General features: G+C 30.7%; 1 protein-coding gene across 1 annotated transcript; it reads left to right on the top strand.

Annotated features, from left to right (window-relative positions):
* The first annotated feature begins 11,568 nt into the window (after positions 1-11,568).
* LOC119673130 (larval cuticle protein 9-like) lies at positions 11,569-12,571 on the top strand. Its single transcript, XM_038084364.1, has 3 exons — positions 11,569-11,639; positions 11,959-12,173; positions 12,388-12,571. The coding sequence occupies exons 1-3, from the start codon at positions 11,622-11,624 to the stop codon at positions 12,569-12,571; spliced, it is 417 nt and encodes a 138-aa protein (XP_037940292.1). The 5' UTR covers positions 11,569-11,621.
* Positions 12,572-13,454: the final 883 nt, after the last annotated feature.

The following is a 13,454-nucleotide window of genomic DNA, read 5'->3' as shown; positions in this document are numbered from 1 at the left end:
CAGCGAGCAGGAGCCACTCACACCAAATCATTTCTTGTTAGGCTGTGCCAATAGTAAAAAGACACGCTATAATGATGTCATACCTATCAGCCTCGGTAAACAGTGGCATATCCTCCAAGATATAAACAGCCGTTTGTGGAAACAGTGGACTACGGAGTTCTTGCCTCAACTTTTTCGACGCCCTAAATGGTGTAAGGAGGTGGTGCCCCTCAGGGTTGGGGATTTTGTGATCGTTTGTGACAATCTGCTACCAAGAAGTCAATGTTGAAGTGTTTCCTTCCAAGACCGGTCAGGTTAGATCAGCCCGCGTACAGATCAAGAATGGTATCCTAACTCGTCCAGCCACCAAGCTAGCCGCTTGTCAGATTAGTGAATCTTCCGAAGATTCACGGGAAGGCGGAATGTAACAGTAAAAAAGCAACTCTGAGTAATATTGAGCTGAATGCAGCCCTGCGAGGCAGCATGAAAGGTGAATGACAGTTGATACGAAAGAGGGGAGACAGAAAGAACAGAAATGACACACAAATGTGATACACGCTAGTTGCGCGTAAAATAATATAAATAAATGAATAATGAAGTAATTGTAACGAATAGAATAGAATTATTTGTCAATAAAATATTTTCGGTATTTACATAACCGATTACACTTAGGTAGTAGATTCATATTTTTGCAGTAGTTTATATGATTTAATTTAAGCGTTACTTCCACGGGTAGATGGTCAGAGTAGATTTTCTCTTGTATACTAAGTTGCTGTATAATATTTAGAAATAAACCTTTTAAAACACAATAATCAATTGTTGACGTTGCTCCACCACGCACAAATGTTATTTCGCCCTCTAAATCGCCACTAATTATACTATTCATTACAGTGAGCCCTAGAGCATTAAACAACTCTATTAATTTTTGCCGTTCCTATCTAGAGTTAGATCTTTTGCAAGTCTTTGTAGCTATGTGTTTCCCTGAGATAATTCAGGAATAAACTCAATAGCTTGTTCATTTCCTATTCTTCCATTAAAATTGCTTATAACCATCATATTTATATTGTCTATATCATACAATGCGTTCCTTTAGTCGGTGAAATCAGCATCCCAATTAATACAATTTATATACACTGGAACAATGTAGGCCTTTTGATCTTCCAATTTTAGCTCAACCACCATAAAATTAGCCATCTTATTAAATTGCGCTATTCCTTTATCATACACTTCTTTCTTAATACCATAGAGCATTCCACCACTGGCACGCCCTCTGCTGGCTTGTTTTGTTGCAGGCACCCAATGTGAAACATGATTTTTAATTTTATTTTCAATGTAGTCTACTTCATTTCCTAAGAAAATTTCATATAATAAAAATACATCAAAATCTTTTTGATTTTTCCAATAAATAACTATAGCTTAAATCTAAGGTATCTATTCTATCACCATAAACTTTTTTAGTACGTCATTAGCTGGCTGTTTATTATTTACTAAAATACCTGCGCTGTTGAAGTACATCCATTTGCCGTCTATCTTAATGGAATCATTGCGTACAAATACCTTTTGACAATTGTCAAAAGTCTCTGGTTTTCGAGCTGCCACTCTTCAATTTTATTCAGCATTTGTTTTTTCATATCTTCGATGTCTGCTTTCGACGCTAGTTGTTGCATTTTTTTATTGAATTTGCTTTCACTGCTTTGGATTGCTTTAAAAATGTCTTGCAACGAAATGTCGGGCGATGTTTCGGACAGTTTTCTTTTTGCGGATTGGCTTATCAAAGATATTTTCGGAGGTGTTCTTTGCATGTTAAATTAAAAATTAGAGTTTTTAGACACAAAATATTTTTTATGAAGCGGTTAGATGTGCGGCTAAAGTTTGCAGCTCACATCACCATACAAATACAGTTGTACAGTTGTATTTATTCCATATTGATATAATATTAAACTTATATATAAATTATTTATTTAATTTGTTTAATATGTTATTTTGTTAATGAATTATTAAATGTTATATTGTGAATATATTGTTGCCTGATATAATACAGTTATTTATAATAACACATCTTATAAATTTCAATTTAGCATTTTTAATTTAAGTGGTACATGTAAAAACAACATTGCAGAGGGGTCACACACCCTTCCAGATAGGGCACGCGTCGCCACTACTCTGAGTATTATATGCCGCTAGTGTGCACCGTACCTAAGAGTATGCATAGCACTACGAATATTACCGACTATACCTGTAACAGTTGCTTCTGAAGAAAGAAGCTTTTCAAAACTTAAGCTAATAAAAACCTATCTGTCATCAACAATGTCTCAACCCAGGTTAATGAACTTGGCAACTTTGTCAATTGAAAACGAAATTGCACAAAAAATAGATGCAGTAGTAAGAGAATTTGCCGATAGAAAGCCCAGAAAAGTAAAATTTTATTAGTATTATCAAGAATAAATGTTTGAAATTATTAAGAAAGTATCGTATATCAGTATACATGAATATTTGTTTTTGTTATAAATAAAAATACATAATATGAGGTTCATTATGCATTGTTGTTTTCATGTTTATACTATTTGTTTTACGTATTGTATAATTGAAAAGCCTTAATTCTTATAATATTCAATAAGCACTTTAACTTATTGAATATTGCTTATTGGTTGTAGATTAAGGCCTTGAACCTTACTCTACATAAAGCAAAATTAGGTTTTCAGAATCAAAGAATAGATTTTATTGATTGATTACTTTATTTATTGTTTCAATTTCTTTTATACAATTTTTTGTGCTATAATATTATTAAAATGAATAATACCTTAGCAACAAATTAATTGGAACAATGCATAACGCAACGTTGCATATTTCACCGTTGCTCCAGTTAAGTTGTTGCCTCAGCTTAACATTCAAAATAAATTATTTCACAATTGCTAAATTGCTTAAAATATAAATTGAATGACACAATTTAACAATGTGAAATAATTTATTTATTACTTAATTTCTACCTTAACATTCTCCCCTCCGTTAAGTGGTATAATAATAACTCAACCACTTACACTTCTACAACGAGCTGTTGCCGTCTTGGGGTAGGTTGTGGATATACTGTAGACTCGGATTGAGGTGAATTATCTTGTTGACGGGTTTGTTTACGCTTCTTAATATATTTGTACATTATCTAAGTACAACACAACGTCAGCAGTAAAACAGTTCCCACGTAACTAATTATATGGTGTGGTTAGGAAACTGGTTCGGCCTTAACTGAAAACTTATCCATAGCCTTTAACCTTTGATGTAGCATGGACAGTTCTTTCAGTTGTATCTGAAGATGATCGTCAGCTTTGTTGATGATTGTTTTTATTTCATTTGGTGTAGTTATAGATGCAAGCTTTTCTACATGAACAAATGATGAATGAACTACAGATGCCAATGAGTAATGACCTTGAATTGTAACTAGATTTTTTTTTATTGTACATTCTGGTCGTAATGTTAGAATGCCCGATCGTTCTATTCTGACTTGATTTAATTGTGTTCCGCAAACAGATGGCATCTCAGTTCTATTCACTGTAGCATATATCCATTGATTTGTTTGTTCCATTTTCGTCCAAACCATCTTATTGGATAACTTTGTTAATCTGCAGCTTGTTGTGGTTCGATTATTAAATAATTCTATCTCACACGTATGAGTTTCTGCGTAGAAAGCATTTTATATGCTTTCTAGAACAAATATACACCTCTTTGCTAGGAATTTGACAATTATCTAGCTAATTTTCTCGCAAGGGAATGTATTGATCTCGAAATGTGTTTACTGCTATAAACGAGACATCACTTTTGATTGTTAAAATGGTGTTGTTTATAACTGCTGGTAAAGGTAATATTCTGAATAGTTCCATGTAATAAGAATCTATAAGTGGTACCTTAATAACAAATATGATTTTTTCCTTAGTTACTGCTCCAGATATTTCCATGATTCTGTAGAGCTGAACTAAATCATCTTGATTAACCGGACATCGTCGAGATGGTGAAATATGGCTTCTTATATGCTTAATCTAGTGCAATTTATCTAGTGCAGAAATTCCAATAACGAATGTGTTATATTGAGTCTGTGTCGGAGCTAATTCATATTAAACAAGGATTTTCCATTCACCTGTTACCATCTAAACAGTGCCCATATTTTCGAAGTATAGACCGATACTTGAATTAAGCTGTGTTGTGGTTACAGGATTGCCCAATATAATTGGGAGAAAGAATAATGTGAGAATAATTGTGAATAATGTTGTTTGTTGTGGCAATTTTATTTTCTTTGATGGAATAACTATAATATCTTCACGACTGATGTCCAAATGATGGTTTCGATTTTCTTCTTTCTCTTTAGCTTCTGGAAATACTGGAGCAAGCCGATGAATAGGTCGTTCACAAATTCCTGCAGTTGTTTTCACTTCCACTACTCGTACCATGCCATCATCGCCGTAAAACACTTTCGTAACACGACCTAAGGGCCAGTTCAGTGGAGCTGTATTGTCTTTCTTGATTATAACCATCGTGTTTTCTTTCACATTGTCAACAGGAACCTTCCATTTAAGTCGCTGTTGTAGTTCTGCTAAGTACTCAGCGTTACATTTTTTCCAAAATTCAAGTCTCAAGTGAGAAACCAATTTCCACCTTGTAAGTAAGTTATGACGTCCCATGAACATTGGTGTCTATAGGTGCAGTGAGTGGTTCACCAATAAGGAAGTGACCTTCATAAGTTAATGAAGCTGTTGATATACTTCGAAATAAATGATGTTTAGGTGATTTATCAGCTGCCTCCCAAAGATCACCAAAATGTGGAGTTCGAGGTGGAATGAATTTAAACGTGATTAATTTTTCACTGCATCTTTGAACTATTTTATTTTGAACGAAAGTTCTATGTAGCAGATAATTCATTTAATTTATTGTTCACACCAACAAAATGTATGGCATTGTCACAGTGCAACGTCTTGCAGTGTCCTCGTCAAGCTATGAACCTCTTCAGTGCACCAATAAACGCATTAGAAATTAAGTCGCTCACCACTTCTAAATGGACTGCTTTTGTGGCAAAACAACAAAACACTGCTACATAAACCGTGTGTGGTCTTTTTCCTCTGATTTTGTAGTGAACCCAAAATGGTCCACAAAAATCAACTCCTCCCGCATTTGTGACAATTATGCTTGTGCACCACAATGCATGTTTTTTGTATGAACATCAACGAAAACACTTTTCACAATTGGATTATTGTATGGGAATACCATTTGGTATCATGGTATTGTTTGGTATCATATGCTATAAGTGATGATGAAAGTCGACCTCCGACTCTTAAAATTACGTTACTATTTAAGAATGGACTTAAACTAGAGAGAGAACTAGTTTTGTGAACTGTTCCATTTGAGTGTAACTGCTGGAATTATTCTCTGAAGTCGCTTTGGTGTATTATACGTATGATCACTTGTAGTGATGAGTTCAATTCGTCTGGACTTTGTGTTAAAGAGGTAGTGTGTCTTTGCCTTTGGAGTATTTTAAAATCATAGTGCGTACGCAATGATTCGTTGCAATCTTGCAAACGAGTTTCTATAATTGATCTTATAGATGATGTCTTCAGTAATGCTGGTAATTCCTGAAGTTACGATTGAGGGTTGAGTTGAGCATTGCATTACAAGTGCACTTTTTTTGTTTCAGAGTGATCAGTTATTAGATGTTCCTGAGCAATTGGACCTGGCCATTATTCCCTTCCATATAAAAACAGTGGTCCAAAAAACCACATGTGACTAGAATATTGTTCCGTAGGTTGTAAGCCCCTGGATAGATGATCTGCTGGATTTAATTTGGACCGTACATGACGCCATTGGCTTGCATTAGATATTTCATGAATTCGTGCTACTCTATGTACTACATATGTTTGAAAAATATTTGAGTTAGAGTTGATCCAGTATAATACAACTTGTGAGTCTGTCTATAAAAAGGATTTATGGTTATCGTATGCAAGATCTTGTTTAACTTTCGCTAACAGTTGGGCTCCCAGAAGTGCTGTACACAATACTAATCGCGGAATTGTTTGCTTTTTGATGGTGCTACTTTTGAGCACAGTAGCTGTACTATGATTGTACCTGTTTTTAGAATCGCTCTTACATAGATTGCTGTTCCACATGCCTTTTCAGATGCATCTACAAAGCAATATAATTGTATATCTAATGGAATTTCGTAATTAAAAATATGCCATGGAATGATCAAATTATTAATTTCCTGCAATCTTGACTAAAACTTAACCCATTCGGCTTCACATTCATGAGGTAACGAATCATCCCAGGTCGTCTTTAATTCCCTAACTCGTTGAACAAATGTTTTTGCTGTGATAATGATTGGTACTACCAATCTTAATGGGTCATAAACTCTTGCCAAGTCTGAAGCCACTGAACGCTTAGTAAAAGTTGTAAATGGTGTTATACTTGTTGTTATGCATAAATTATCAAGCTGTAGTGTCCAAATCATTCCTTAAGCCTTGGTTGTTTTGAACGAACAAGTAAAAATATCCCAACAGACTTCTTGATCATGTGGTGAAATGTTTTGTAGTCATTGCGGGTGATTAGCGCACCATTTTCTTGGTTTAAAAGCATATTATTTCAAAATGTTGATTAGTAGTTCTTAAATCACCTTAGCCTCTATCAGACTGTTAGAACCACATAATCCATCATCGACATAGAAGTATCTTCGTAGAGTCTCTGCTCCAAATGGATAAGTACCAGAACTTTCTCTTGCTAAAGTTTGTAAATATTTTATAGCTAAGTATGGACCTGATCGAATCCCATATGTCATAGTTTTTAGTTTATAAAATCGTAGTAACTCTTGTGGATTATTTCTCCAAATGATTAATTGTAGCATTTGATCTTCTGGGTGAATAAGTATTTGCCTATATATTTTCTCAATGTCCGTTGTGAAAGCGTATATTGGATTTCTGAATCGTAATAATATTGAGAATAGATCGCTCTGTACCTCAGGACCAGTATGCATAATGTCATTCAATGATCGACCTGATGAAGTTTTACTAGGTACATCGAACACAACACGCAATTTTGTCGTGGTGCTATCTAGTTTTATCGCGTAATGATGAAGAATGAAATAATGTGAGGCCATGATGTCATCAGGTTGAATTTCTTCCATGTTACCGAGATTTTTATACTCAATCATAAACTGCACGTATTGTGCCCTAAATGCTTCATTTTTTGAAAGCCGTTGTTCAAGAAAGAAAAATCTGCGTTGTGCAGTTTCACTAGAGGATCCTAATGTTGATACACTGTCAATAAGTGGTAATTTCACAATAAATCTGCCTTCCTTAGTACGTTTTAAGTTTTCCACAAAATGAGTTTCACATATTTTTTTTTGATCAGACAGTAGTTTTCAATCTTGTGCTGATTCTTCAAGATCCCAAAATTGGACGAGGAGATTATTATCGAATCTTCTTCTTCGCTAAACATACAACAGACTGCGTCGCCCTTTGCTGTTTCTGTGAGTTTGCCAATTACAACCCATCCAAGAGTAGTATTCTGGAGTATTGGTTTGTCGACTCCCAATTGTATTTGCCCTGACGTTAAGAGATGTGGATAAAATTTAGCTCCTAGTAATACGTCTATTTTTTGTGACTCATTGAAGTTAGGATCAGCTAAATTAATATTTTTTGAAATGTTCCAAGAGCTGATATTGACACATTGAGTTGATTGTGGAGCAATGATATGTGGTAACACAAATGCTTCTAAATTTGTTTTGAAATTGCTCTTCATTGATTTGAAGATAGTGCTAATTCTTTGACGGGCACGCTGTGTGGTGTTACCAACTCTATTTATATGTATTGATGTTGCCTTTGGAGTTATTCCTAGTCGATGAGCTACCCTCTCGGTCATTAAATTAACTTGAGAACCTGAGTCTAATAATGCTCTACATTTAATTTCTTGACCGTTATGTGACAATAATCTTATAGTTGCTGTTCCTAAGAATACATATTGCTGTTCATTGTCCTTTCCGGCAATAAATAATGATGCTTGATGATCAGCGTTGAGACCTGTGCTTACACTGCGTTGAGAATTGTTGGACTTTGGTATTGTTGTTTGTTTCTGAGTGCCATTAGTAAAGAGTTGTGTTTTTGATTACATTTTGTACAATTGCCTGATTTACAGTTGTATGCTATATGACCTGGTCTCAAACAGTTACGACATAAGTTATGTTTTTTACAATATATGCATGATTGTCTGCTTGATTTGTTACGTTATTATTAATAGTACTCTTTTGGCCGATTGCCTCCAGAGTTTGAAAACGCGTTTCAATGAAGCTTAAAAACCCTGTCTTTGATTGTAATTCTTTTGGCTTTGTCAATAATTGCTCATACAACATATGTGTACTTGCATCCAGCTTCTTTGTTAATAGCATCCCAATGAACTGTTTGAACATCTAAGTTATTTAATGCCAACAAACATTCATGTATCACATCATGTAGTGACTTTAGAGACATCGCAGTGCCAGAGCATTGAGGTTTCCGAGCAGCCGCTGTATTAACATGGTTCTTAATATTCTCTTATTCCTGTATTTCTTCTGAAGTATCTTCCATGCTACGTCGTAACTATCATTGGTAGTTGGCAGATGTCTGATAAGCCTCTCTGGTTCTCCTGAGAAATTATTTTTTAAAAACCACATCTTTTGTACCTTGGGTAGTGATTATCATAAAATTTAAGATAATCTTCGTCAAATCTCGGTATAGACATCTTCGGTAATTGAATTGGATTGTTATTTACCTCTGTTGCTACTGCATGTGGTTGTTTCGTTATTATCAGCTCAGAAATTGATTTGCCTCATCACTGAATTCCTGTAGTTGATGAGTGAATCGAGCAATGTAACATTCTGCTAAGTCTATAATTTTTAAATAATCCTCATTAGTAAAATATTAATGAGTGATTTGGATATCTGACAACACCCTGATGCGGTAGTCATTTTCTTCGATTTCAGACCATAAATTAATTAGACGTTTTTTACGTTCTTCAAAGTAAGCCTTGTTCAACTTTCTTTCTTTTGGATCCTTTATGAAATCAATTTCTGGATCAGTTGATCCAGTTGTTGCTGTTGGAGAACTAACTCCTCAAAAGTTTCCATATTTGTTTCCAACAAGTCAGGTAACCTTGATGCTTGTAATGTGTTTGCAGCTCACACTGTTATGCTCTTGCTGTTTTATTGAAAGCTCCCACTTGTTGTGCTTTTGCTTTTTTTTATCTGCTTGAAGCTCACACTGTTGTACTCTTGCTTGATATCTTGATGAAGCGGTACGTGATCTTTGATCCTTGGTCACGTCCTTCGTTTACGTACTTGATCTACGTCTATCACATCTGGGTCACCAAATTTTATGTATTATTGAAAAGCCTTAATTCTTATAATATTCAATAAGCACTTTAACTTATTGAATATTGCTTATTGGTTGTAGATTAAGGCCTTGAACCTTACTCTACATAAAGCAAAATTAGGTTATCGACAAGAATCAAAGAATAGATTTTATTGATTGATTACTTTATTTATTGTTTCAATTTCTTTTATACAATTTTTTGTGCTATAATATTATTAAAATGAATAATACCTTAGCAACAAATTAATTGGAACAATGCATAACGCAACGTTGCATATTTCACCGTTGCTCCAGTTAAGTTGTTGCCTTAGCTTAACATAAATATTCAACACAAGTTATTTCACAATTGCTAAATTGCAAAAATATAAATTGAATGACACAATTTAGCAATGTAAAATAATTTATTTATTACTTAATTTCTACCTTAACACGTATAATAAAAAGTATTTTTATGACAAAGTATTATTTTATAATTTCATTACTGTTATCATTCCATACAATTTTTTTTCGCTTTTTTACATGGTTTTCAATAGTAGGTATGGGGCGCAGCAGTAATCTCGTCACAGGGGCACCGATAGTGCTAAAACCAGCACTGAAGATAATTATAAAGTAACTATGTTATTTAACAAAGTTTCCCATTTCAAGTTAAATATTTACAACTATTATTTTGGCTAATACTTGAAGTTATGCAGACAGCTCACCAAAGCAAATCAATCTGAACTTAGAAATGATCTTATAAATACGATTCGATTCATATTTATTCCTATTGATTTAAAAAATAATATTCGATACCCTAAATGATGTCTATTTTATATAAATATGCTGACAATCAATTACTTAACATATATTAATTCTAAAATTGGACTAATAGTCAAAAATAAAGTTATTTAATTATTGTTATCCTTGCAGATATAAGATATAAAAATCTATCAATTTTACTTGCTTTGATACTGCGCCTATATTGAAAAAGTCAAACATCTTTTGTTTTTAGTTGACCAAATGATGGCCGAAGTCATTTTTAAGTGGATATATTATCATAGCAAAATATTATATTAACGTAAATAATTTTAATTTGTATTAAAAATTAGAGAGAAGATGATCTTGAGAAGTCTCAAATTAATGGAAGTGAAAAATAATATACAATAACATTAAATATAATAGATTGGGTTAAAGTGCCCTTTCTAAACTAATAGACTGTCTCATTGGAGACAACACTCATATGTGTAGTCAACTGTGTAAATTCAACAGACAACATATAATAGCCTTATAAATTACTATCCATCGATTTAGTTTTTGTACTTAATTGTATGCCTTTAAAGAAAACAGATAAAAATAGTTATTTAATATTAGGAATATTATGGCATTATTTGAAATTCAATATATTCTTATTTTAGAAAATTTATCTTAATTGTTTTAATACTTTCCGATTATCAAAACGTAATAATTTCGTAGTAATCCTTAATAAGATAAATAATAACTAAGCATTTATTAAAAAAAAAATCATAAAGAAATACTTCTGTGCAGCATATATGTTTTTGTACTAATTATTCAAAAATTTTTTTTTTTAATTATATTATTGATAATGAACTTAGTTACATACACAAGCGCTTTATAACAACTAACTTGTTCACAGTTTTTATACATAACATTTAGATATAAATTTGAAAGTGTGTATTCTTTGAATTAAATTAGTTAAATGCACGAGTCTGTAAGATATTTTTAAATAAATTTTAACACAACTGTCACCGAAAACTAGAAATATATGAAATAATCGAATGCTTATTTGGTTGATCAACTTAATCAGTAAACGTGTATGTTAATTTAGAATTCAAGTTTTATGATAATTTTCATCAAGTTCTTGCTGTTTTCTGAAGAAACCAGATTTCTTTTATTCTTATGCTTAAAAATGAATAAAAAAGAAAATGTTTGTATAGTAAACATGTATGCGTAACTACATTTAACTAAGTAAAAAATACTTAGGAAATAAAAAAATAGCTCTATGTATTAACATAAATTCTTTTTTGATTTTAATTATAACGATGTATTAACCAGCTCCAAACTTACTGTATTTTGCCGCTTTAAAGTGCAAATCTTGTTTTTTAAATAATATTTTGGCATTGGAAAACATTAAATATACACGTTGTCTTTTAGTAGTTGGCAACATATATAAGGAAACAAGAAGTAATTTTTGGCGTATTTTTCAATAAGTATTTGAATAACAAATACCTCTTGTTATAGTTTTTTACATAATCCACATTTATATTTGAAATGATTTTAATAAGAATAGTAAGTTATTAGTTAAAATTTATTTGAAATAATGAACATGTTCCGCGGGCCTTATTTGGCTACAAATTTTTTTAAGAAATTTTAAAAAGTGAAATAAAGAAATTAAAACTAAAAGTAGACTAAATAAGCTAAATCAAGTGCGAAACAAATTTGCTGTGTAATATCATAGACAAAGTAAAGGTTTATTTAGTTAATGGTTGCATGTACTAAAAATAATATAAAGCTTTGATGTAATTAAAACTGTGATTAGTAATTACTGTTAATTCTTAAATTTAAATTTAATGCAATCCAGATCTAATACACTTAAATTTTCTTATAGTTCATCATATTACTCTTTGTAATATATGCGGTTGCTGATGTTAAACACATATCAGATAGAAATCTGGATTTATTTAAATATGATCCAAGTGATATTTATACCCTTCCAGAAGACATTGATGATGATAAGCCTGCAATAATTTTTGGAGGTGATGTTATGAAAGCAGCTGTAGAGAAACTCCAAAATCTTAACGGAAATAAAAAGTTTAAGTTAGAGTAAGTAATTTTTGCAAATAAATTTCTGAACTTTAACTTATGTATATTATATTACTTATATTAGTAAATTATTTATCCACAAGAAAAATCTCGTGAAGAATTAAAATAATTTTAAAATCTATCAGAAGCTCATTTTCCATATTACTTAACTTTACCTCAAAAAATACAAAATATGTTCATTATTAATACATATTTTATCCTTAAAAAATTTTAGCCTAAAAACTCAAAACGGAATTGAAGTTACGAGTGTAGGAAAACTAAAAGATGAAAAGACATTCATTGTAAGTGGAGCTTATTCGTTCACTGGTGCAGATGGAAAGCGTTATAAAACTCGTTATACAGCAGATGAGTTCGGATATCATCCAATAACCGAACTCGATTTGGATATTCCTAAGTAAGATAACAATTATAAGTTATAATAAAATAATATATCAAACATTTATTTAGCAACCATATGATAAATTTTATAAGCGAAAGATTAATACACCTTATCATATACAATAATATAAGATAAATCATATCAAAAAAGAAAAAATTACGGAAATTATGGAAAAAAATTAAATATAATATAATATAATAAAATATAATATAATATAATATAAAATGTAATATAATATATAATATAAAATGTAATATAATATATAATATAATATATAATATAATATATAATATAATAAATATATAATATAATATATACTATAATATAATATATAATATCTATAATATAATATGTATAATAAAATATATAATATGTATAATATAATATATATAATGTAATATGTAATATATAATATATATAATGTAATATGTAATATATAATATATATAATGTAATATAACTATAATCTCCTATAACTATCAATATAATATAATATATATAATATAAATATAATTAATATAATATAATTAATATAATATAATAATATAATTAATTAATTAAATATATAAAGAATGAAAAGTAATATAAAATAAAGTAATATATAAATTGGGAATTAAATATATAATTAATATAATATAATTAATATAATATAATAATATAATTAATTAATTAAATATATAAAGAATGAAAAGTAATATAAAATAAAGTAATATATAAATTGGGAATTAAATATATAATTAATATAATATAATTAATATAATATAATAATATAATTAATTAATTAAATATATAAAGAATGAAAAGTAATATAAAATAAAGTAATATATAAATTGGGAATTAAATATATAATTAATATAATATAATTAATATAATATAATAATATAATTAATTAATTAAATATAT

Source organism: Teleopsis dalmanni, chromosome 1, assembly GCF_002237135.1.
Source record: "Teleopsis dalmanni isolate 2A chromosome 1, ASM223713v2, whole genome shotgun sequence".
In the NCBI taxonomy this organism is placed as follows: domain Eukaryota; kingdom Metazoa; phylum Arthropoda; class Insecta; order Diptera; family Diopsidae; genus Teleopsis; species Teleopsis dalmanni.
Note: the sequence above shows the minus strand (reverse complement) of the source record. Positions and strands in the feature narration are given on the sequence as shown.

Bases quoted from the DNA above. Each gene is read 5' to 3' on its own strand.
- LOC119673130 (XM_038084364.1), top strand. The intron at 12,174-12,387 runs GTAAGTAATTTT...AAAAAATTTTAG, and splicing joins AATAAAAAGTTTAAGTTAGA to CCTAAAAACTCAAAACGGAA.